Below are 26,506 nucleotides of genomic sequence, written 5' to 3' on the forward strand. Positions count from 1 at the left end.
ACAATATTTAATAGCGTTCATTTGGATTTGATTTGCAATCTTTTAGTTAGTATTTCCCTCACGTTTTTGTGGTGAAATATTTTCTGTGTTCACTCGGTAAGCATTTTGTTTAACCCTTGTGCCTTAAAACCCTTGCAACGCTCAATATTCCACTTTTCGAACCACTCGCTACGTACGTGGTTAAATTTTAGGATCTTTTCTCTTTCGTTTCGAGTACCAATATTAGCAAGAGAGTTTAGCGACAACTTGGCCCCTTGTAAAGCAAATAACTATCAAAATAAACACCTGTTATATAGGTAGTGCAGGGCCCAGTGGACGCCATCCTCCGTCCACTGCGTCGTGAACAGGCACCTAAGCGTGGCGACGTCTAAGAAAGTAGCTGATGATACCTGCCAAATGTAATAAACACTTTCTCACTGACAATCAGCATTTTAGCTACACCTACTGTTATAAGTTTGCATGGTAGTTTTTAGTGCTGAAGTTTAATCAATTATGTTTTGCTGTATTTAACTTTTCAACTATGCATGTATATTTATTGCATTCCAATCTATAATGTAATCACATACATGTGCCTGCTTAGCTGAACATGGTTTATCCATGGGACTCGGTGTTGGTTTAGGCTTTGAGGCAGAACCACTATCCGACAGGGACTCCTTATCTGACGAGCTGCAAATTATAACCGTTAATAACTCTTATTTTTGTCTTGTGTTCTTCTTGTACCGGATTACAAAACGCTAATTTCAGTATGTTGAACCGCCATAATGCCCCAGGTTAAGTTCCCGGTATCTTCAGCCCACGTAATACATTGCAACTTTTTATGTTATAATTTTTTATTCATATATTTACCCCCTTATGCAAAAACGCACTACAAGCCTCAATTAATTAATTTCTGTTAATCCCTTTCTTACAAATACATTATTCAAAATTAAGATTCCAGATTAAGACAACCAATTATTAGCTAATTGAGGCTTGTTCTGCGATTTAGAATAAGGGGGGGGGGGGGGGGTAAGTAATTTAAAAAATATATATGCATAAATAAAATGATACAATTACATTGTATTTTTATACATAATTAATTACCTCATCTTTGTGACCTGTGGCAGCGGCTTGATGCCTGGTATTGGCTGTTTAGTTCCATCAGCTTTACGAACCTGAAAGAGGCTGGGATCAGCAGAATACACTGTATATGCTTCTTTTACGGCCCCACTGCATACCTCACTCGGCAGACGATAGATAAACTGTAAGGAAATAAAAGAAAACTCAGTCATAGTAAAATAATTCTTATTTAGTCAGTCATAAGAGTCAAACTTTGACTAACCACATGCTCCTCTTCAGTACTTGAGCTTTCTTCCGGTATAGTTTCTGGGAATATAGTGTCTTTTGGAGATGAAAGCCACTGTTCGTCCTCTGTACTGCCCTGTTTAGATGGAACCTCTGATTGGGACATAGATACGGTTTGACTCGGAGGACTACCATTTAATGTTCCCCCATCCTCTTTTGAAGGTTTACCTAAAAATAACATGTCAAGCAAATAATAATTCAATTATAAAACAATAGAAGGTATTACTAACTTCATAGTATATTCATGACCTTTTTAGAGTTCCGTAGTCAACTAGGAACCCTTATAGTTTCGCCATGTCCGTCTGTCTGTCTGTCTGTCCGAGGCTTTGCTCCGTGGTCGTTAGTGCTAGAAAGCTGAAATTCGGCATGGATATACAAATCAATAAAACCGACAAAGTCGTACAATAAAACCTAAAAATTTAATTTTTTTGAGGGTACCTCCCCTACACGTAAAGTGGGGGTGAATTTTTTTTTTTTTGCTTCAACCCTACAGTGTGGGGTATCGTTGGAAAGGCCTTTCAAAACTAACAGGGGTCTTCAACAAACATTTTTTGATAAAGTGAATATATTCGGAGATAAACGCTCCGAAAGAGAAAAAAATGTGTCCCCCCCTCTAACTTTTGAACCATAGGTCCAAAAAATATGAAAAAAAAAAATCGTGAAAGACATTAAATGAAAACTATAGCGGACATGATCAGTTTAGCTGTTTTTGAGTTATCGCAAAAAGTTTCTCCCATAGTAAAAAGACTTACTTTAATTAGGTACTGATTATGCAAATTTGCCTATTTGTTTAACTCGCGTGAAAGGTACCGTTTCATCCCTTGGTTAACAATTTACTATAATTTAAGCTCCAGTTTAGCTTATTGTGACGGAAGAGTAACTACGGAACCCTACACTGAGCGTGGCCCGACATGCTCTTGGCCGGTTTTTTTTTTCATTTATTGACAAACAAACGGTGCATTCCCATTTCTCCCCGTCCCACGTGACCACCGCCATACAGTTAATAAAACAGCAGATAATAAACAATAGTTTCCTTAATTTACAAAATATTTAAGTATTCCCCTAAAGTCGATTTGATTAATCTATTTTCAATTTCAATATTAGGGTGTTTTGGGGATTTCGACATTTTATATGCTTTTTGGTTAAAAGCCAGTTTAAATTTAAGGACAACAGATAAGGGCAATACGAAATTAGTATGTAATGAAACTATTTATTATTTCAGTATATACATTTAGATTTTTTTTTAAACGAGGGCACTCGTTTTAAAAAAATTGGATGGCAAGAACCTAAGGATAGCCACAACCTTACCTACCAAGGAGAATTGGAAAAGAAAGTCACTGTCACAACCTACAAGAAAGTCAAGAGACTGGCAGAGAATAACCCGCCAACATATCCCTCAATAATTATTGATGATAGAGCTAGTAATTCTTTAAATTTCGTACTTACGCCCTAAAAAGATATCTCCATGTTGTGGCCTTTTGGTAACCTTGCTCCCTAAAGGTTTCGGTTTGGGCTTCACAAGTGTGGTGAAACAGGGGGCATCAGGATGTCTGTACTCCCAAAAACCTTGCCAGATCTTTAGACCATTCTCTAAACGGAAGTTATTTGTGAAATCTGACTCTTTTAAGTTACCTGCGATTGGAGCAAATAGAAAAACAAATAGCTGAAACAATGAAAATAAAATGAATGAACTACATTTTAAAAAAACTTTGTGTTTACTTAGTAAGATATTCTTAAGCTATTGACGGTTTACATATAGGCATCATGAATTGAAATTATTAAGACGGTAGGTACAGTCAGCAACAAAAATATGAAGTGACAGCCAAACTGAACTCGTCAAATCCATATTTCAGTGATAACAAAGGTGTTTTATGGGTGCCCTATTGATTTTCCGACAAACAATACGCCGATTTTCGATTCGCTGACAACAATTCGCAGACGGGTTCTTTGGCCGAGTAACGATTGGCAGAATGTCATTACGCATAATAGTCGTTTGCACGAGTACTCAATACACCGAACATTGATACGCATATTTACTTTTCGTAGAATAATCATTTAGTGACTCTCACAATTACCCGAGAAATTATTGGTCGAAACATAATAGGTCGAATAATCATTTGGCATTAATATTGATTAACAAAACTTTGCTCTTATTTATGGCTAGACTAGGACATAACTAACCTACACAACAACTTTTAGTTTGAGTCTGATAAACATGGTTTTGATACATTTAATTATATACTTATTGTCATTAACAAAAATGACCATAAAATTGTATGCCTTGAAAGGAGCAATTCTTGTATATATATATATATATATATATATATATATATATATTTATACATTCTGGGGATCTCGGATCGGCTTTAACGATTTCGATGAAATTTGCTATAAGGGGATTTTAGGGGGTCGTATCTCTGGGAAAACACGCATTTTTGAGTTTTATACATTTTCCGAGCAAGGCTCGGTCGTCCAGATATTAAAAACCTATATTGCATAGGTACGATGGCCCACACTGTTAACTGTCCATCGGTGGACCTTATTACAAAAGGCATAAGGACCACCGGTGGACAGTTAAGAGTGTTGCTGTTTGTACAATACCTACGCTTTTGTTCATATTTAAGTTAAAAATTTATGCAACCTAATTAAACCGAAACTATGCTTAACGCATATACTTAAAACAGGATAATATTTTATTTCATCCGTTCTGAAGTCAGTTTTTTTGTAAAAAGACTTTATTTCGAAAATATTGATGTATAAAATGTGAAACGGTATTCGACTAAACATTCCTTAAACGTAAAGATTACTCTGCCAAATGAAAATCGTCCAACAATAGTTCTACTAATTTACACAGAAGCGAACTGAACTGTAAGTATGTGAACCAAGAGCCTGCGTAACGTTAGTCAACAAAACGTTACATCTACAAATAAATCACTCTGCGAATCATTGTCTGCGAATCGATAATCTGCGGATTAATTGTTGGAGAATCATTAGGTACCTTGTTTTATGATATAATCAGCCACTTGGCCATCACTTTCTATTCAATGCAAACTGTACCTAGGGATTATCCCAAAACAAGGTATTTACCGTCATGATAGGAATGGAGAACAGGTAGTGGAAAGGGTTTGTGTGAAAAATGCCAGCTTCATAGTCCGCCTGAGAGCACTCGTCAGATGCATCAAGTATGATCCAGTGCAAGGTGTACAGAAGTTTTGTCTCCACATTGCCAAGGCTTGACATATTGTCTTTTACCCTGAAAAAATATAAATTTTAATATAGTAGACTTTCAACTTATAACTAAAAGATTCATAATTTTACTGATAGTACTAAACTGTATTTTGATTTTATTAGTGTCAATAAGGCAACCTTGCTTGTATATAATCAGTATCCTCGCTCAAACTCATACTAATTATAAACAAAAGGTCTTTATAATATAATTAGTACAAAAGTGTAAACTAAGGTATTGAATTATTAATGTCAGGGTATTGCATGACATAATTTATAACCAGGGCCCATACATTTAATTCCGTTGACGTAAACATGACGTAATTTCACATATAGCGAGTTTTTTTATAACACAATTTTTTTTATAGCTAACATATTGACGCGTAAAAAAATATTTGTGTCACTGTTAAAAATCAAAAACATTTATCATTCAAATAATAAACTAATAATCTATTATTTTGTTGCATAACAGTAAGATAAAAGTTAGTTGAACATTTCTGTACTGAGTGTCAAGTATCTGTATCAGTTAACTAAAGAGGTTGACAAATGATTAATTATTGTGAAAAGACTAACTGGAATCATGCTACATAGAGTATGTAGCATGATGTCATTTTTCTGTCAACGGCATAAAATGTATGTGGGCCTTGTTTATAACTAAGCTATAGAGTGAAATAATATTTAAACTATAATTGTAATATTTTACAAAAAAAAAAACAAATAGCAAAATGTAGGCTCATTGATTGAGCCTCAAGTTGACTCACAAGTCCAGATTATGAAACTCCCTTTTTACATAGTAATTGGAAAAATTCACCATGACAAACAAGATTCAAACTTGGGACCTTTCAGAGTACCGAAAAAATTCCCTAGCAGTCTCTGCTTAGCACAAAAATTAAAATATTAGGTATGTACCCATGTTTCACTAAAGCAACCAGCACTGTATAAAATTACTTTATTTGCAGTACCTGTTGTGCAGTACGGCCGCTAACGAGTGCATAACGTGTGGTAGAGAAGCCTGAACAAAACGCCATCGCGGGATCGCTTCTATCGCCTGCGAGAGACTGATGGATAGGCCAAAACGCAAGTTTTGAACCAGCACCTTCTCGAATGACTGCAATCATGAGAAAGTTCGTCAGGAACTTGAATATATCGCTATAATCAAAATTACACGTTAGTGACACTATAATAACTATAAAGAAATTATTTAATTGCATTATGTCTTACCTTACAAGCCTCCTTTAGCTCCTTTTTGAAAGAGTTGAAAACATTCATTAATAAATATATAGAGTCTGTGCGGAAAGAGAAGAGTCGTGGAATGTATGGGGCCCAATACATTCCACGACTCTTCTCTTTCCGAACAGACAATAATCCCGTTTTCTAAACAATATAAATAAACAAACATATTCACCTGTTAACTCATCACCCAACTGTCATTGTGACATTCAATACGTACAAATTTCGCGCAATATTTGTGTTACTACATATAATACAAAAAATCCTTAAACCTTGAAGTTTTGTTGAAACTTAATAGTCTATACTATATAACACTCGCAATAGAGTTCAAATCAATTTAGTCAGTTGTTAAAATATCTTTTCATTTACAACGGGCGTACCGGACCGCGACTTGCTTTGGTCCGGTCAGCTTATCTCTTTCTTGCTTTCACTTATGGGTAATGTAATAAGATAACTGCAGGTCTAGCATAACTTACATCCGCGAGAAGGACCGCGACTCGAGTCGACATTCCCGCAGCTGTCAAATTTGTCGATTTCCGTAGCACAACTGACACCCGCGACTGCAACAGTCGCGTAGAGAACTCAAAGTCGCGGCGCGACTAGTCAGTGTTCCCCGATGAAATCAAAGTGAAAAAATAATTGTTATTTACATGTGACAACACTGAATCGGAAACAGGGTTGCGCTATTTCATTCGTTCTTCGGTGGTAAAAATCAAGTTTTTTGTCGATGGTTATGTTTTCCTGTCAAAGTCAAGGAAATTTCAAATTTTGTCAACATTTTATTACGAGAATATATATGGAAAATATGTAAGTAATAGAACTTTATATATTCACTTTTATAGCATTTATGAAAATTCATATTCCTTATTAATGTATTTTTAATTAAACTTATAATAATATCTTCTTATATAAATAGTTAATTAAAATTCCCGGAATTGTGATTATTGGTTTGGTTCACATATTCCTATTGTAAGTAGATTTTAAATTTTTTCAGAATAAGTCCTGCATTATCCCAAACATCCAATGGAAGCTATTGTTAACAGGAAGATGATATCGAGATCTCAAGTGGATAGTCAGAAAACACTAGGCAAGAAGGTATCAAAGGCGGGGCTGTCTCCGCGCTAAGCAAGGCTCCTAAGTCTGAGGAGAAAGAGGTAGTACTAACCTAACTTATGATCGCAGTCACTGTATCTTCTTTTTTTTACTAAATTAGGTATAAATAAATAGTATTATCGGGATACGTATGAGTGTAAGAATTACCAATTTCTCTCGAATCTCCCGTCATGCAATCGTATTAAAGTAAAAGCAAGCAACACCTGACTGGCGTCCTACCTCGGATCCTAAATTATTTGTTCCTGATTACTGCAGTCAGACTCATACTAAATTCGATTACATTTTTACGATTTAGGATCCTGAATTAAGTAGGATGTGTGAGCGCTTTAGCCCTTTGAATCCCAAGATCTCTTACAGAACACTTGTTTTGTGTTGTAGGTTTATTTGTGCCAATAACGTGTGTTTTCATAAGTATAGCTATTTTAAATTTGACAAATGAAGATAAAAAGCTTATTTCATAGTTAGTCAAAATAATTTCTTGTTTTGTTAACAAACCGATTCTCTTTCCAAGGTGAACTGATTGTACTACGCCGCATGTCGAAGAAAAAGAAAAATTGAAAATATGTAGAAGATGCTTAAACTATTTTTTAGTGTACCTCTAGAAGATTTTGATATAAGTTGCAATAATATATACTCTGAATTTAAATATTGTTTTTGTCCTAAATTCCTGTAATTTTTACCTGCAATGAAACAAATATAAAGTAGGTACCTTGAAGCCGTCATTAAGGTCTTCCCTAGGCCCACTTCATAATGCCCAACGTATCATACCATGACCGTCTCAAGACCTGTCAAGCACAAAGAGAAGCGCCTACAACACGGCCACGATCTCTACCTTATGATGACCGTATATATACAGCCACACCGTAACTTGACATGAGCCTAACGACACTTTCAAAATATTGGTGTTGGCCAGTGACGGAATGGTTTAGTAGGTGATGACTGATAGATTTCAAACAAAGCATAATTTTAAGCCTGACACGATCCTGTTACATAAAAGAGAAAAACTGTAGGTACCGACCGGCCGGAATCGGGCCGCGCTGGAGGACATATTATTACATAAGGCAGAAGTGATGGAGTCCTACCGGAGCCGTCCGCATCCGCCAGTAGCCAACCGGCTTGCGGTCCTACGAATGTGAATTATTTCATGAATTATGTAAAAAAAGTACAAGTTAACCACCCGCGAGAGCAAGTCGCGTTCTTAATGTCGCGTAGACTTCGACTCGCGGTTTGACGTAAAGACGAGAGAATATTTTGTCTCGAAAATGGCAGTTGACGCAGTTGTGCTACGGATTTTAGTTCAAAGTCGCGATATTCTATCATTTTGTGACAGTGACATTCGATCTCGAGTTTGTCGCGTCTCTCGCGTGTGAGTTGTGCTGCCACCCCGCGACAAGCCCTCAAGTCGCGCCGATCTGTCTCTTGTCGAGCCTGTCGCGGTAAGTCATGCTAGCAGTGCTGGTTATGAATTCAATCTAGATCGGTTATTGATATGATCTGTCAGTTTCAAAAGTTATATTTCTTGAACCATAAACGCAACTTTATCAAAATTCGCATCCAGTTCGTAAAGGCTCTCTATAGGCGCTTAGCACACTGGATCCGGATTCGTACGTCGCTCCGATGTTTGAGCGAGACCAGGCTATGTGCGTTGCACGTATTATAGCGACATCCTGCTCGTACGTCGGAGCGACATGCGAATCGGGTCCAGTGTGCTATGCGCCTTATTCTTCAAAAACTGATGAGAATAGTTCGTTTTCTCCACAAGCGTGGCAAAGTAATTTAATGCAAAAAGTAGTTTCCTCATGTTAGGGTACGAGTTGAATCGACTTTTAAGGTATAATTTTTAATGAAAAATACTCAATAGCGTTCATTTGGATTTGATTTGTAATGTTTTACAATTAGAATTTTTCCTCGCGTTAATGTGATGAAAAATATTGCGTTTCACTCGGTAGCAAAGTTTGTTTACACCTAGTGCCTTGAAGCTCTCGCAACGCTCAAGATTCCACTTCTTTAACCACTCGCTGTTGTTAGCACGAGGGGTTACACTGTTGTCGTTCCGTCGTATGACAAATAGCTAAGTAGAATTAAACAATTACCGATTAAATAGGTATTACTAGGTTAAGTAGCATCTTCTTAGCAGTTTGTAATACTCGTATTAGGTAGGTACATATTAAGGCATTTAGATGAAATATAGATACTTACGTGATGGCCTTGTGCTCGTTGGCAAAACTGTGGGTAGAATGATTAAATTGTTAACTTACATTATGAAATTTAATAGAAACAAATTGATACCTCATAAATTTTTTCAATAATGCTAAGGCGCTGTTTTTACTTTAAAATATACCACGCTACATAGTCACAACGAAAAGCTAGGAATGAAATAGGTAACTGTAATAATCCTGAAAATGCACGGTAACATTCTGTGACTGCCCAATTTGCTAAATTAGGTAATATAAAGTTGTTATGGATTTGGGCTATCTTGCAGACGTGAGCCGTCAAACATAGGATAAATTACCCAATGATTGATCCTGTGGTCTGTAATTTGTTGTGTTTGTTGGAAAATCACCATAGGGAATGCAATGCCGGACCAAGATTGGCGTTTCGAGTGTTTCGAGATCTCGATCGTCCGACTTTAGAGATCGCGATTTAGGTATCTCTACAAGATCGAGATTTGACAAAGTAATTAAAAACGAGTCCTATTGAATTCAGTATAGCTATGGGTAGTACCTGTTTAGGGTACTTGCTGTTATTTGCAAAATAAAACTGCAAATTATAAAAAATGAGCAAATAAATATACATATTTTTCTAAATATTTATGGGTACGCCTCCGCCCGATTCTTCAGTAGCAAACGCCACAGCGCATTAGTAAAAGCCGGCCGCTCACAGCAGCAGCAGCCTGAATAACATGGATCTATGCTTAAAAATATTACTCAAAACAAAGTCATTTATACGCGATCTTTAAAATCTCTTTGAAGATCACGAGAATATTAATCGAGATCTCGGCTAAGATAGCAAAAATCGAGATTTCCTACCGCCGAGACTTAATCACGAAAATTCACTAGAGATCTCGCAGTTTTGAGATCTAGAGAGATCGAAATTGCACTCCCTACCCCTAGTCACCGCTGAATTGTCTTACATTTTTTAGAGTTGAGTGGCCAGACATGAGAAGTGTAGTAAGATTATATTAGTTTACCTTATTTATTCCTTAGTAATTCGGAGCTTATTTAGCTAGTTTAACTTATATTTCTTTCAAACCACAATTTTTTAAATCGAAAGTCAGTGGGAATTAACTTTTATGAACGCTCCACCTTTGATACTCGTATCTGAATCTGAATTCTGGTCCACTTAGACCACTTACCATACACGAAGCATCATGGACCTTTCCAAGTCGTGGCCGCACGAAGGGCGACGACTGCGTCCACAGAAATATCTGCACGGGGATCGGCACCAGCTCGTCCGCGCTTGGGTCATCTTCCGGCATGATCGGCCCTCTCATGTTTCATCTCCTTATCGATCCGGAAACGACATAGTTAACGATTAGATAATCCGCTCAGAGTTAATTAAGTTATAACATCACAAAGAAATCGTTTCTTTCACATTCAACTTAACAATCTAATTGGTGCGTGATTTAAGATATTCCCACTTGCTTCCCATCAGTCACGTGTACGAAAACTTGACTGCCCCCCAGTCACCCATTTTCTTAAGGTTAGTAGGCTGCTTGAGCCACCATGTAGAATCGATTTTGGCTTGCTTTAGATGTGTATGAGTTTTATCAATATTAATAAAAATCAATATTAAAGAAATTATCAGATCTACTTAAAAAAAGTTTAGATAATACCCCTATTTTGTATGATCGACGGACATGCTAGTGTTCATAAACATTATTCGCACACACGTGATTAAAAACCCGGTGCTGACAAAAAGTTTTTGGTTTTAAATCTGTGCACTGTCGCTTTTAATTCGCTGCGAATACACTGATGTATTTCTACCTATTGGTGAGACTAAAGAATAACACGCAACGCGCACCAAAATTATTTAGGTTATTTAAAAAAACTAGTATCGGCACTGTTTACATTTTAGCGAAGGATAGCTGGAGTGCGCGGAGAGGAAAGGACGCGCAGTCACCGGAGGGAAGCGAGGGAGAGTGAGGCTTTGCGCAACCCGTAGCTTGTAGGGTCAGCAGCCGCGAGAACGCACAGGGAATAGCGAGATTCTTAATAAGGTAGTTTAAATACTGATAACAAGTAATGTGTGTAATAACAGTCTTCTTGTGAAATCATTTAATAATAATAAAAAGAACGAACCTACGTTATGGGAACTGCGTGAAGTTTAACGTAGGATCAAAAGGTAGAGCTTTCTACAGTAACCACTGTGTCATACCAACTCATTACAATTTATATTTATTTATGTTATTACCCGACTTTGAGGGTCCATCTAGAATGGGAGTGATACTGAACACTCAAATGGTTTTCCGAAAATCAAACAACATAATCTGTATAGATTGTGTCTTTCACGACGACGACGCTTGCCTTGACTCGTACTGATATGTTACGAGTATTAAAGGTTATATTTGACAAATCTGCGCCTCACCGTGAAAACTAAAAAAGTTTAAAAAATTATTAAGAATAACATTTTTGCAAGCATTATAAGTACCAAGAACACCTACCTGGGCCTGTTTTGTTAACCCTCCAAGAGTACATTGATTTGTGCGCAGCCTCCCAGCCGGAGAGCGGGCAACATGGCGGCCGATTCAAGCAGCCCGAGAACTAGGTCACTATCTTGTCCATTCAAGATCTTCCCTATCTTATTCATCTGTTTTTGTAGAATAGTTTACATGTAACACTATCTATACGTATTTTTAGGCGGCCAATACGGTATTATGGAGTGTTGTAGGTTAGATAGCAGTCAATTAGTCATTTTGCTGATTGTGTTGGAACCATGGCGCTGTCAGGATTGTCATTCATTGTCGGTCTGAGTTTACCATTATTTTACCTTCAAGTTCAATGAAAACAAGTTTCTATGCAGGGGGTCAGTTATCTCTGCAACTTACTGTAAGTCAGATGTGTCAGGCTAAAAGTTGCATGCATTTTACTACCAAATGAAAAATGGTTGAGTGTTAAGCAATAAAAAAACGGATTTGTGTGATTTGTGTCCCTGCGATATCAGTGGTAGCATAAATGCATTTAATTGTCATAGAATACATAGGTATGCATATTCTTTGAACGTGCTTTTGTGCAATATGAATTAATGTTGGTACTGACAGTGGCACTTCATGTGAGGAAATAGTATATTGTTAACCGAGGGATGAAACGGTGGTTTCATCCGATTCAAGCACTCTACTTTTCATTTAGAATACGATGACACATGACTAAGTATAAACCAAAGATTTATATAAGTATAAACTTTTATAGCATTTCTTGAGGGTACTTTCAATCAACAATTTCGGTAAAATTATCATTATTTATTGAATGGGGAGTTAAATATTAGAATGGAAATTGTATAACAATACGAAGGCATCGTATAGCTGGCGTAAATACCTACAGGTAAACCGCTGAAAACGAACAGCATATTTTCTAGTCTTGCTTAAGTAATATGACAGGTGACATGCCCTTGATGTGATAGTGGCAGCGCGACAGTCTTTGTTAACGAGATTGGTGTGGATATCGCCGTGCGGTGGCAATTTACTTTATAAATAGAGACCGAGTGGGAGCGGCAGCCACTAAACTGTTCCCACTTTATAGATTGTTTTCAGCATACGTAGGTACAGGTGTTGCCGTCGGCATACCTACCTACATTGTAAAGAGTCGTAATGCAAGCGACTTTGTAATCATTATCTATTCTTTTCCACAAGCTTTTGTACCTATATTTTTCGTGGAAAATTTGTATTTTTTTGACGATTGCTGCGTATGCTGAGAAAATACCTTAGGAGTTTAATTTGTTTAAGAAAATGTAGTTACGATGCTTAGTCCTTGGCATATCTATAGTTCGTTTTTATAGCATTAGAAAGAAGGTAGGTAAGCGATATTTTTATTAAAAATCACTTTTGAATAATATTAAGTCACAGCAAATATTAACTATTATAAATCATATACGATCTTTTACATTCTTTTGCTTTCATAACTAATATAAATTGATTTTTAAAAGCGTTTTTCAATAAAAAGACTCGTTAAGATTGTTTACCTTTTTGCCAATGCTAAAAATAACAAACTACAGCCAAGAACCGAGCATTTTTTGTGTTTTCCAATGTAACTGGTAATTAAAACGTAGTGATTATATGCTCTTTGCTGGTAATGTCCATCCCCACCAGATATATATTTGATTACGAATTTTAATTTGTTTTGTTAAGAGGCTGTCAATACCTAAATCGCGCACACTGTCTATTTGTATCGGAGTAAATGAGATAGCACTGTCGCATGTTACTGGACCTGGGCAAGGGAATAATAAGAAAAATATTTAAATAAAAAAAAGTGGATTATTAGTGTAATATTTAACTCGACCAAGGTTTAGATATAAATGTTTTGAAATTGTGATTTTAATTGCAGACCCATAAGTCAAAACAATAAAGACATAAAACCGTTTAATTGTGATTTTAAGACCAATCTTTGCAATTATTTTCTATCGAGCCGATTTCGTTCAATCGTGTATCGAGTACGACCACGGTCTTTGAAATATAATTAATATGAACATATATTTTTCTTACTTGACTAAAACAAATAGTCTTTCTTAAAAAACTGTTTAAGTAACATCAATTTCAAGGACATTGGGTGTTGACAGCCTCTTAAGTCTTAAAACCTGAACGTACTCGTACACTTCTCGTAAATATTTTCTCATTCACAACTACCTATTCACAAGACAGTTGAAAACTCGACTGCTACATAAATGAATTATGAAAATATCCTTCCTAGCGATAGCGGTGACAGATTGGTCATTGTTGTCACGTAAGTATGTACGTGTACCTAGAACATTATTCATTTCTCGTACATTTTTAACCGACTTCAAGATTTCAAAAGGAGGAGGTTATTAATACGGTTGTATGTTTTTTTTTTAATGTTTGTTACTCCATCACTCCGTCATTTCTGAACCGATTCTGATGATGGGATCCATGAGGAATCGAGGGAACTCTTCAAATTGAAAGGCATACATATAGTGATTTTTGTATTTTCTTTAACAAATCAAGAATTTACATTAAAAAAAGTGGCATTTGATGAAGTGGAACTGCTGATGATTATCAGAATGGAACTCTTCAACGACGCATAGCACACGTTTGGCGATTTGTCCTCTTCGCTGTGTTTATTAAGTAAATTAGATTTTCAAGACAAATTTTTGTAAAGTTCGAGTTCTGACGATGGGGTCCATGAGGAATCGAGGGAACTCTTCAAATATGAAAGACATATGATTTTTGTATTTTCTTTAACAAATCAAGCATTTACATTTAAAAAAGTGACATTTGATGAAGTGGAACCGCTGATGATGATCAGAATGGAATTCTTCAACGACACATAGTACACGTTTGGCGATTTCTCCTCTTCGCTGTGTTTGTTAAGCAAATTAGATTTTCAAGACAATTTTTGTCAAGTTCGAGTTCTGACGATGGGGTCCATGAGGAATCGAGGGAACTCCTCAAATGTTAAAGGCATATATATATATATATATATAGTGAGCTTAGTATTTTCATCAACAAATCAAGTAATTACATTTGTAGAAGTGACATTTGATGAAGTGGAACTGCTGATGATGAACAGAATGTAACTCTTCAATGGTGCATAGTTCACGTTTGGTAATTTGTTCTCTTTGCATGTTTGTCAGGCAGTTAGGTTTTCAAGGCACATTTTTATATTTCTATCCGATTTAGTTTTTTTTAATAATTATCGGGTGCTTTATTTCATGCATGGTGTGAAATAATTTATCTTAAATACAGTAGAATACCCTATTGCGGGTACCAGTCAACCATTGGGCAAATCTGAAATGTGTCAAGGTGGGTGCAGTGACAAAAAAAAACATGTTACCTCTTTTTCTACTTAATTAGGCGTAGGACCCTGTCTTTTTAATTTCATTGTATGAAACATAGAAATAGGATAGTATAGAACGACTGTCAAACTTCGAAAGTGTGACCAAAAATGAAATGCAAGTGTGTGCGTAAATTGTCTATGTGCGAACAAAAATAGTGATGTCATGTTACAACATATTAATAATCTATCGATGTTTAACTGCTTTATCGACTACTTTTTCAAATGTGTTTGAAAAAGTTGAAAATGATAAAGTTGAAGTTGTTTGAAAATGTCTTCGCAAAGAGTTGACTTACCAAAGAAAATTTGAATTTCGCGCCTTTTCCTGCTGACAAGTTGGGTTGGGTGTGTATACGCTGTGTACAAGTATACGCTGTCTTGTGTTTCCTTGTGTTGGCGGCAAAGCCGTAGAAAAGTGTATAAAATGTAAGTACTGTGTTGGAAAGTGAAGTTTAAATTTATCGCTAAACATGTGCACCTTCAAAAATATTTTAAGTCGGTTGTAAAGGTAATATCTTAATGATATCTTGTGAACAACTAATTCCATACCTACTTATATACCGACAAGTTATCGATACAGTCATATGAACATTTTGTCAAGCCCTAGCGTAAAGTAACAGTTTAGGTTTTTACACAAAATATTCTAAAATATTGACTAATATGATGAAATATTAACACACAATTGAAGAAAAACTTATAATGAACTGTATAAATTGGTTTTTTACACTTTTTATGCTGTTCATTTGATAAAATATCGTTACGAAAATTTCGCTAGGAATATCATAATTACCTGTGAAATGAGTATTTTCCTGGGTTTTTTGGCCCTGAAACACTACAACCCGGCACACAACATGACACCATCGTCACTAAATTACTTAATATATATTTTTCTTTTTGATTCTCTTATATTTTTCACGTTAAAAAATACGGCAATATGATTTTGGCCGCCTCGGCCGCCTTCGAACTCAAAATTGGTTACGTTTTCTCATATGTTTTGTTATATTAATTAAATGGGAATAAAAGGCGGAATATTTTCATTGGACAAGATGTCAGTTATTCGTTTTATTTCATACAGCAACAATAGACAATTGGAACAATAGGAAGATAGTGTCAAGCGTAAACTAATATCTCAACACTCCTCCTCGATTAAAAATGTGGTACAGAGTTAAACATTTCTAATCGCATTTCAAATAACTTCATAAACAAAATTAAATTAAGTAACAATTCTTAGTTACACAAACACAACGAATGTTTCTCATTAACACAACTCTGCAATCTATAAAACACTAATATTATTATTTGAGAACACTAAGAGCACCAATAGTTATTAATAAATGTTCAGCAAATCTCTATTGTGATTAAACTTTTGTATAGAGAGTATTTTTGTAAACATATCGGCAGCATTATTATATGAGTCTACATGGCGAACAGATATTGTTTTATTTTTTACTAAATCCTTCACAAAATGGTATTTAATATCAATGTGCTTTGCACGTTTGCTGTTCTCGTAGCTACTTGACATAGCGATGGCTCCCATGTTGTCTACATAAACAGTAGGGGTTAAGCACTCACCGAAATCCTTTGCTAGACCTTTTATGTTTACTACCTCTGTGCATGTGGTGGCTAACGCGACGTATTCAGCTTCTGCCGTCGATAAGGAGACACAGTTCTGTTTCCTTGAGTGCCATCCTATTACATTGCCACAGTAAGTAATTACACTTCCACTTGTGCTCTTTCTGTCAATCTTCTGGCCTGCCCAATCGGCATCTGTGTAAGCTTCTATTTTATTTCCATTTTTCTTGTAGTTAAGACCAAAATTCTTCGTTTCTTTTAAGTATCTTAACATTCTTTTTGCTTGTTTCCAACATTGTATGTCTGGTTTGTCGAGGAATTGGCTTAAGTATGATACGGCATAACTTATATCTGGTCTGGTCACTGTTGCCAAAAACATTAGGCTTCCTATGATTTCCCGATAAGGAACATCTATCACATCTTTGTCATTTTTTATTGTGTGCATTTGAAAGTCTTTATCCAGTGGTGATTTTACGCCATTACATTCAGTCATGTTAAATTTTTCTAGCATTTTTTCAATATGTTTCTTTTGACTTATTTTTATTCCATTTTCATTTCGTGTTATTTCTATTCCGAGAAATTTATTAATTGATCCCATATCTTTGGCCTGAAATTCTTTATAGAGCTCCATCTTCACTCTCTTTATTTCTTCTTCTTCTCCAGTTATTAATATATCATCAACAAATATTATTATCCAAACTTTGGTGTTATAGTATAGACAAAAATCATGTTGAGATCGTTTCAGTCCAATCTTTTTCATAATGAAGTTGTTTAGTCTATCATTCCAACATTTTGGACTTTCCTTTAATCCATATAAGCTTCTGTTTAGTTTTAGTACTTTATCTTTGTTAACTTTCACTCCTTCAGGTACTTTGATGTACACTTCAGTCTCCAGTACTCCATTTAGAAATGCTGTTGGTATATCCATTTGAGATATTGTGTAATCATTTTGTACTGCATGTACTAAAAACATTCTTATTGTATTCATTCTCGCTACTGGTGAATAATTATTGCCAAAATAACTTTCTTTCTGCTGAAATCCTTTTGCCACCAATCTAGCTTTCTTAAGACCGTTTTCTTTGGTTCTGAAAACCCATTTCGTATCAATTGCTTTCTTGCCTTTAGCTTCCACAACTTCCCAAGTTTTTAGCTTTTCTAATGAGTTTATCTCTTTTCCGATTGCTTCTTTCCATCCATCATCTTTTACTGCTTCTTCATAATTTACAGGATCTTCACTACAAATTAAGCAATATGCCATATAAGTTTCATAATCGTTTAAATAGCTTGGTTTGTTTATTTGTCTTCCAGATCTTGTAGTGGTTGGATCTTGTTCATGCATGCTATGGAAAGAATCATCTTCTATATCAGTCACGGTATCATTGTTTTCATTATTTTCATTTACATTGTCATTATTATTTTCATTTTCATTATTATTCTCGTTTTCACTGTTATTTTCGTTGTCATTATTGTTTTCATTGTCATTATTATTTTCATTTTCATTATTATTCTCGTTTTCATTGTCATTATTGTTTTCTTCATGTATTTCCTCAAGTATATTATTATCTTTATCATTTTCCATAATTTCTGTCGTTTCATCTTCATAATTTATATAAGGCACAAACTGGTTTTCTTTCTTTTCTGTTGTGTCTATTTTGAATTTGGTTTCTTTTTCATTGAATTTCACATCTGTTGATATGATTACTCTATTTTCTCTCGGGTCATATAGTCTGTACCCTGAGCCACTATATCCAACCATTATATACTTCTTAGCTCTTGGCTCTATTTTTGCTGGTTTCGGTAATGTGACAGCCCAAGCCTGACTGCCAAATACCCTTAGTCTTGTTAAATCATTATTGCCTAGCCATAACATGGCTGGTGTTTTGTCATTGAGCGCTTTAGTTGGACTTCTGTTTATTTCGTAAGCTGATGCTGTAACAGCTTCACTCCATAGACTTTTTGGTAAATTGGTTTCTGCCAGTTTTGTCCGTACTTTATTTAAGAGGCTTCTGTTCATCCTTTCTGATGTCCCGTTTTGCTGGGGGGTATACGGGGTGGTATATTCGAGTCGAATACCTTTATTATTACAATAGTTTTGAAATCTTTTTGAGTTAAACTCTCCTCCGTTGTCAACTCTTATTCTCTTTGTTTTTAGATTAAATTGTGTTTTTATATATTTAATGTAGTTTATTATATTGTTTTCTGCTTCATTTTTTGTTTTTTAATAGTTTCACAACAACAAAGTGTGAATAGTCATCGACTAAGACCTGAAAATATTTATGGCCATATATGCCAATAGGATCGATTGGTCCGCATAAGTCTGAATGTATCAGATCTCCAATTTGTTTTGTGTTTGATTCCTTGTAATAGAAACTTCTTCTCGTACTTTTTCCTTCGATACATATATCACAAATATTCTTGGGCACGGGCAAGTTTAATTGTTTCAAATCATTATAATTTATGTGTCCAAGTCTCTTATGCCATAAGTCGTCGGCTTCGTTTGCTACATGGGCTTTTTCAGTTTTGTCAGGTTCAATCATATCCATTTGCATTATATATAAGTTTTTGTATTTATTGCCCCTTATGTTTACATGGCCTTTCTTCATAAAAACATTTTTCTTGGTGAAACTTATTTCGAAATCTTTGTCTGTTAACTTGTGGATTGATAATAAATTGTGTTTCAATCCATCGACCAGTAAAACCTCTATGTCTATTTCAAACTTTTCGTATTTGGCCTCAATTATGCCCTTTTTTCGAGATATCAGACATTCTCCGTTTGCTATTTGTATCTTTACAGGGATTTCAAGATCTCTGACGTTGGTTACATATTTATAGCATTCCTTTTTAATCATATGGTTACTTGCACCTGAGTCGAGAATAAAATCGTCTGAATTTTCAATGGCAGCAAGTGCTATAAATGCTACTTTGTCTGTCACGTATTGTGGGCTTTGCCCTCTTCCTCTGTATCTACCCCTTGGGTATCTTGATGAACTTCTACTATATCCCCTTCCTCTATAGGAATGTGGGCCTCGATGCATTGTGCGACCTCTTTGTTGGGTAAAATTATTACGATTACTGTAACAGTCGCTCGATATATGGCCTGTTTTTCCGCAATTAAAGCAGGCTAGGAAGGTTACCTCGGCTTGTGAGGATGACGACTTTCCTTCATTTTTAAGTTCCGCGTCCAAAAGACGGGCCTTCACGAAATCTTCTGTCAGTTCTTTGTCTACACTCATTGTTTCTAATGTCGTGATTACAGTCTCGAATGTGTCCGGCAATGTTAAAAGTAGGTGCGCAACTTTGTCGCTTGCATCTAGTTTGCAGCCTGCAGCTTCCATTTCGCTGATAATGCTGTCAAATTTCAAGAAATGGTCTTGTAAGTTTCCGGTACACTTGAGTGTCAATAGTTTCTTTTTGAGGTACAATTTATTGAATACACTCTTTCGTTCAAATATTTCTTCTAGCTTTTCAATCATTTCTCTGCTAGTTTTGGCCTTTTTTATTATATCTAAGTATTTATCGGATACATACTGAACAATAACCGCTTTCGACTTTGCGTCGTTACTTTCAAATTTCTCCTTTTCACTCGCTTCTGTTGGCGGGTCCTTGTTCAGGACTTTTACTACGCCTTTTTCTTCCAATAATGTTTTAATTCTAAACTTCCAATTAGAGAAATTTTGCTTCTCATCCAATTGCGGCATCACATTGTGATTTGTAGACGTCATCTTTTGTTTTTGCCGTTGTGGCTGAAAAAACTTTTAGATGCTACTTACCTCTCGTATTTTCTTCTTTACACTTTTAATTTATACTCATTTACGTTTTTATTAACTATTATCCCCATTATTTAAGCCCATAACCTTTTGTTATATTAATTAAATGGGAATAAAAGGCGGAATATTTTCATTGGACAAGATGTCAGTTATTCGTTTTATTTCATACAGCAACAATAGACAATTGGAACAATAGGAAGATAGTGTCAAGCGTAAACTAATATCTCAACAATATGTAGTCTGCCTCTTTCGCACTTATGGCTTGTTCATATACGTCATGGCTTCCCTTTCGCACACTTCATCTGTCTGTCAAGCGAAGCGACTGACATGTCTCTGGTATGAAATCCAAAATCAACAATAATCGTTCTTTCACCGGTCTCCCTCATTGAAGTCGGTTTTTTTCTTAAAAAATATTTTAAGTAAGTTTGAATTCCGTACGTTTCCTTGTCACTGCTAGAAACTGTAACACATCGTAACTACTTATAGTAACGCTTAAATGTATATTTTTTGATTGAAATTATTTGAATCCTACACCATTTGTTTATTAAATATCTAGGCTATTCATTCTAGTGCATATTGCCCAAAGAATATTGCCACTATAGGTATCTGTAGGTACCTAACTTTTATATGTGCGTATAAAGGCTGAAGTCCACTAGGCTCGATCGTATGAAGCTCGTCGAGGCGAATCGCATTTACTATGAAACTACTTCTATTGACTTGCTATCTTGCTATTGACGAAGAGTCGAGCAAAGAGTAAGTATTGTATAGGCAGATTATGGATTCGAATTTACCATTCATAGTAAATGTATAGAAGGTGAATTATTGCGATTCGATTCGATTCGCCTCGGTGAGCCTTGGATTATATCAGCAATGGCTGGAAAAAAGGTAAAAAACAAAACAATCATGACATATGTATATGTCAAGTCAAGGTTAGAAAATTTTAATAGAGAAAGATGAAATTTGAACTGAAAATATTATAAAATAATGGAAGAGAGTGACAATAATTCCCGTGTTGCAGGCTTACTTGCCTATCATTTAGTCAATCTAGTTCTGCAGGAGGGTTGTATGATTGCAAACGCCGCCTTAGAGTCGGGTATTCATAAGTTTTATATATTATTTTAATATATTTACGTTACCTTTGATCTATCCCGGAGCATTTCGAACCATAAGCCATTCGCAAAACATTATTTTTTTTAATTTAAGTAGGTACTCAGCTTCAAAAATGTTCATACTGTTCATAAAGATCACTACAAGTACATACTAATTCATAAAAAGTTTGTCCGTCAGTTTTTTACAGTGGTCAGTAAGTAACTTCTTATATGTCGGAGTAGGCACACCCAGCTGCAAAAGTGCATGGCCACTTTATGATTGAATTTCATTTATATCCTGCAATTCTGCAGCTCGCTGTACGTCACATTATACAGTGGGATCAAACTAAACCTTATTTTAAACTATACCAACAGATTAACTTGGTTTCGCAGGACGGCCTCGTGAATATTTGTCATCGAGAGTGAACGCCGTAAGATCAGATTTGACGTTCATTATTCGCGCAGGCGAAGACGCCACATATGTCGACACCGCGGTCGATAACTTCATCGAGGGGGCTGATAATGCTAAGATTGAGTCGGAACCAAATGTCTTGGTGACGTCTACACCGCAAAAAGTTGCAGGTAAACAACGTAAATTAACACGAAAAGCTAATGGCACCTATTCGCACTTTTATATCCTTATAGAAACACAAAAGATATCGAAGAATGTAGGCGGCATATTAACGTATTAGTTTTTATCTCCGATTTTGCTGTACTTGACAAATTTCGAATAAAATGTTTCAGACGATAAAACTAAAAAAGAAAACGGCCAAGGAGACGACTTAACAGAGGAGGTAAAATATAAGTCCATATAAAAAATACGCCAGTCACTGTATACTTGCCCTTAACATATTACTTACTAATAAATTACTTACCCACAGCAACAACACGAGTTGAACAACTCTACATCTCTATTCATAAATCACTTGTTTGACATAAGTGACGTGGAATTAGGACTTAGCGACCATACAAATCATGCACAGAACGCTGAGTACAACGTTTTATCACCTTTCTGTATAAATAATGTAATGGATTTTTACATGAACGCAGCACTTGATGCGTTCCGTATAACGGAAGAGAAAGAGAGAGAGTCTGTTGACAAACGAGTAAGGATTTCAGGAAATTCTTCCTTTTCTTACATAGAAGAAGCATTAGAAGATTATGACAAAGACGTGGTGTTCTACGTGCATCAAGACGATTCACCATGTACGGAAAATGTTTATGAGATACCGCAAGATCCAATGACGTCACAAATGGCCTTACAGGTTTAAAGTGTTTAAACTTAGCTAATAATATTTATTTATTTAATTTTTATATTTAAATGTTCGATATGACAGTACGCAATGTATGTGTCTACTCCACTTACTTATACTTACATGTCATTTGTTTCAACAGTGTGATCTTGATAACAAGAACGAAAATTCGGAATTATATGAAAATACGTATCTTACTCTGAACCGTAAGTTAATTTAATACACACCAAAAACATTTTCATGTTAATGTTGCCCAGACGAGACTATATGGCTCGCACTGTCATAAAGTTATCAGTTCGTATGTAGAGCCAAGCTTCTAATTCAGCGCGCTCTAACTTCACAAACTCTACACTTTAGTCAATATACAACATACAGGCTTAGCCGTTTCGCTACAGTCACATGTCTTCACTTCACATATTACTTTCTGTTATATAAATGTTCTTGTAGTAACGAAACAGCCTATTAGCCCAATATTTTGACTAAGGTGTAGAGTTTGTGAAGTTAAGGATTGTAGTGTTAGATCGCAAAGAGTTGGAAGCTTGGCTCTTTTTGACAGTGCGAGCCATATAGTCTCGGCAACATTTTACATGAAAAAGTTTTAGGCGGGATTTCACTTTTTTTTGTAAGTTGCTTATTAATCCTGAAATAAGTATTTTATATTATTTATAACTAGAAGTCTCTATATAAATTTCAGACCTCTAGCATGCAAATTTGCGCAAGTCTCATACAAACTTCCATCCCCTTGTTTATGAGGCATGGGGGGTAAAAGTTCAGTCTTAGATTGTTTTGTTTTTTACTAATACTAGCTTACATACCCAATGTTGGCTTTTTAGGGCTTCAGGAAGTACCGTTGTGTATGAGTAAGTCAGTGACGATAACGGTTTTTTTAATCAATAAAATCTAAAGTATAAGAGCTAACCAATTGAAATCTTATATGTTTATTTAATCCACTATTGACATCATATCCAGAGAATTTTGTTTATCTGGTATAATCCAAACCCAAGTCCTGCAGTACTTAGTGGATATCATTGTTAAAATTTTATTAGGTGATTACGATCAATGCTCCGATGAAGAGGAGTATCCTATACTAGAAGATCCCAAGGGGATGTTGATGCAAGAAATCGCACTGCTCACAGCAAATACTTCTATCGATACTGGCCGCTCGTACGACGAGTCCCGGGAAGATATACATAACGTAATGTTGTTTAACATTGTTAGTTAATTACCTTTCAAATTTCAAATCAATTTCTGCCCAGAATATTAATAAAGTGCCCTCAATATTCTCGTTGCTTACAAGGTTTGCATGCATTTAGCTATTAGTCAGCTATCTTGATAAATAATGGCGCAGAAAAGTGTTCCAGGCAAAGGTTCACATTGTCTTGGGTTATGTTTTAATTGAAATGTGTAATTTAGGATCATAGCAAGCCACGAGAAGGTTTAGCCGCAACCTCCGGTGTCTCTGCCGGCTCCCGCAAAAGTAGACTTGTACATCGGTGGCGACTGCAGGGAGCCAGGTTCCTGGCCTGCATCCGGGGTTGGTGGCGACGCAAAGCTACTGGAAAACGCAAGGTTTACTCATTCGATCATATTAAAGCCGCGTGAACGTTACTGCGACCTCCGGCGCAAAAGTTGACTCGTTCAAGGCTGGTGTTTACAGGGATCCAGATTCCTGACCTGCAACCGGGGCTGGTAGCAAAGCAAAACTCCTGGAAATAAAAATTTAACTATGTCTTGTATTTATTTATTTAAATTTTATTGCACAAAATATAAAAAATAGAAATGGCGGGCTTAATGCCTAAAGCCATACTCTACCAGTCAACCATAGCGCTTAAACAGAGAAGTACGTAATAAAAATAGTACAAGAAAGTACTTACTTACTTTTCGTAAGAAAATTTAATAAGGAACTATTGAAAACAACTGAAAAACGTAATAAACTACATATAAAATATATTATAATATAATAAAAAATATATAAAAAAAATATATAAAATAAATATATTATATTATATTATATATAATTAATAATACTAAGTACTACATCCTTCACAAATACATATAAATAATTATACTTACTACGATGGATACTACTCATAATCTTGTTTCAGAAAATATTTATTTAAAGATTTGTATCAAAATTTTGATTCACGAAGATCACGATTCATACAATTAAATGAAGATTAGTTTCATGATTGAATAAGGCAAAGGAAATAGGTCACACACATACACACACAGACCCACACACACCTGTACCCTTGATTCGAGAGAGGAAACATAATAATATCTACGATAAATATACGCTAACGCGTTCAACTGTTAGCCGTGTGGAATATATTAAAATACCTACTTGTTCAACTTTGCTTCAGAAATTAAAATTAACGTTGTGTTTTTATCCATAATTATACCTAATACTCGCGAGTAGATGACGTATTACGAGATGTTACTCGTAGCAAAATTAGGTCTTATTATATTATTAATCAGTAGAATTTCAAAATAGTAGTGTAACACATGTTCTAATTATATTTACTACGAGCATCTGAATCATATGTTTAGATATGCTCAACGAGCAAGTTTACATAAGCATACATATTTTCTCAATTGCAGCTTCTACATGCAAGCTTATTCAATGGGTTTGCAGGTGACTTATTTTTTTTATATACACCGTGGGCTGTTAAATCAAAACCCGATAGAATTTATCCGCGCATACCTTTTTGCCGAAAAAAAAATTAGGTTTTTTTGCACACGACATATTTTTTCTTTTACATTTTGGCTAAAAAACATTACAACGAATAGGTAAGTAATTTTTTTTTAATTTAACGATAAAAATTACAAGTTTCCTTTAAAACCTTAATGTCTGTTAGTAGTATGTTTCAACCAAGTCACGTAGTGGCAGAGTCGCAGCCAAAAAGGCGTTTTTAACCTAAGTTATTATAAAAACATTTTTTTACAAAAATTGACAATATCTCTAAAACAAGATCGATTTTAGAAAACTGTACGACATTTTAGTTTCTAAGTGCGGTTAAAAATTTACATTTGTCGGGTTTTACCAGCCCACGGTGTATAATATAGTTCCTGTCATCCACGATGACGCGCAGATTTGTCAAATCTAACCTTTAATAACATGACAATATGTACGAGTTGAAGGCACGCGTCGTCGTGAATGACACGTTCTATAAACTTGCACGCTAGAGCTGGAGCAGGAAATCGATATTTCGGCTCTGGACGACCCCATATGACCTCAATGAGAAGTCTATGGTCCAGCTGTGGTAGGGTCTACGAAGACGACGAGAGTTTAATAAAAACCGAGCACTCCGAGATCTTGTGAAGGCCAAAGGCCAAGTTCTCCCTAGGTTCGACACGTTTGTTTTGTGCAAGATGGCGTTTTACGTACTCCATAGTGACCTCGTTTCTGATGATAGAGCCTATCCAGTACTTTTTTAAATTCAATAAATATTTATGATGATTATTGATTACAGGCTGCGGAATCGGCTAGCCAGCGGCCACTGTCACCGGGCGTGCGCCGCCGCGCCGCCAGCCTGCTGGATCACCGCGTGTCCTCCACCGTGCTGACCTGCCACGCCAAGTGCAACACCATCAACGAGGCACTCCTCAACTCCCATCACTGGATGGATTACACTTTCGAAACTAAACCTAATGAATGTGGTGATGTCTAATAGCCTTGCTGTGATATTTAAATTTGATTGATTTACTTAAATGATACGAATACCTAAGTCTTCTAAATAAATTTGATCTAACATGAATGTTTCTTTTTATTTTACTATTAGACTATATAACGTAAAAGTTTAATCGTAAATGAAATCTTCACCAATCAAGCATCTACGTGACTAACGTCACAGTCCAGTCACTGAGGATTTTTTGCAATCATAGATTCTATAACAGGTGCTTTTGAATTGATT

General features: G+C 35.7%; 2 protein-coding genes across 3 annotated transcripts in view; one reads left to right on the top strand and one right to left on the bottom strand.

The window, feature by feature from the left end:
* The window catches only part of LOC133516032 (protein unc-80 homolog), an 82,717-nt gene extending 71,319 nt beyond the window's left edge, over nt 1–11,398 (bottom strand). Inside the window, exons 1-10 of the mRNA XM_061848716.1 lie at nt 10,265–11,398; nt 9,109–9,135; nt 5,788–5,808; nt 5,529–5,674; nt 4,429–4,594; nt 2,788–3,004; nt 1,319–1,509; nt 1,081–1,238; nt 567–666; nt 286–389 (exon numbers count right to left, since the gene is read on the bottom strand). Coding sequence (XP_061704700.1) covers nt 286–389; nt 567–666; nt 1,081–1,238; nt 1,319–1,509; nt 2,788–3,004; nt 4,429–4,594; nt 5,529–5,674; nt 5,788–5,808; nt 9,109–9,135; nt 10,265–10,402 — 1,268 coding nt within the window. The 5' untranslated portion in view covers nt 10,403–11,398. The remainder of the gene's footprint in view (nt 1–285; nt 390–566; nt 667–1,080; nt 1,239–1,318; nt 1,510–2,787; nt 3,005–4,428; nt 4,595–5,528; nt 5,675–5,787; nt 5,809–9,108; nt 9,136–10,264) is intronic.
* A 9,592-nt stretch (nt 11,399–20,990) lies between these two features.
* LOC133516034 (uncharacterized) lies at nt 20,991–26,350 on the top strand. Of its 2 annotated transcripts, XM_061848717.1 has the most exons (8): nt 21,002–21,344; nt 21,733–21,921; nt 22,084–22,133; nt 22,221–22,604; nt 22,735–22,798; nt 23,639–23,787; nt 24,006–24,161; nt 26,066–26,350. In XM_061848717.1, exons 1-8 carry the CDS (start codon nt 21,236–21,238, stop codon nt 26,261–26,263), a joined length of 1,299 nt encoding a protein of 432 aa, XP_061704701.1. In that variant the 5' UTR covers nt 21,002–21,235; the 3' UTR covers nt 26,264–26,350. The 2 variants fall into 2 exon arrangements, with proteins under 2 accessions (XP_061704702.1, XP_061704701.1); XM_061848718.1 differs by lacking the exons at nt 22,735–22,798; nt 23,639–23,787 and having other exon boundaries at nt 20,991–21,344.
* The last annotated feature ends 156 nt before the right edge of the window (nt 26,351–26,506 follow it).

Source organism: Cydia pomonella, chromosome 3, assembly GCF_033807575.1.
Source record: "Cydia pomonella isolate Wapato2018A chromosome 3, ilCydPomo1, whole genome shotgun sequence".
Classification (NCBI taxonomy): domain Eukaryota; kingdom Metazoa; phylum Arthropoda; class Insecta; order Lepidoptera; family Tortricidae; genus Cydia; species Cydia pomonella.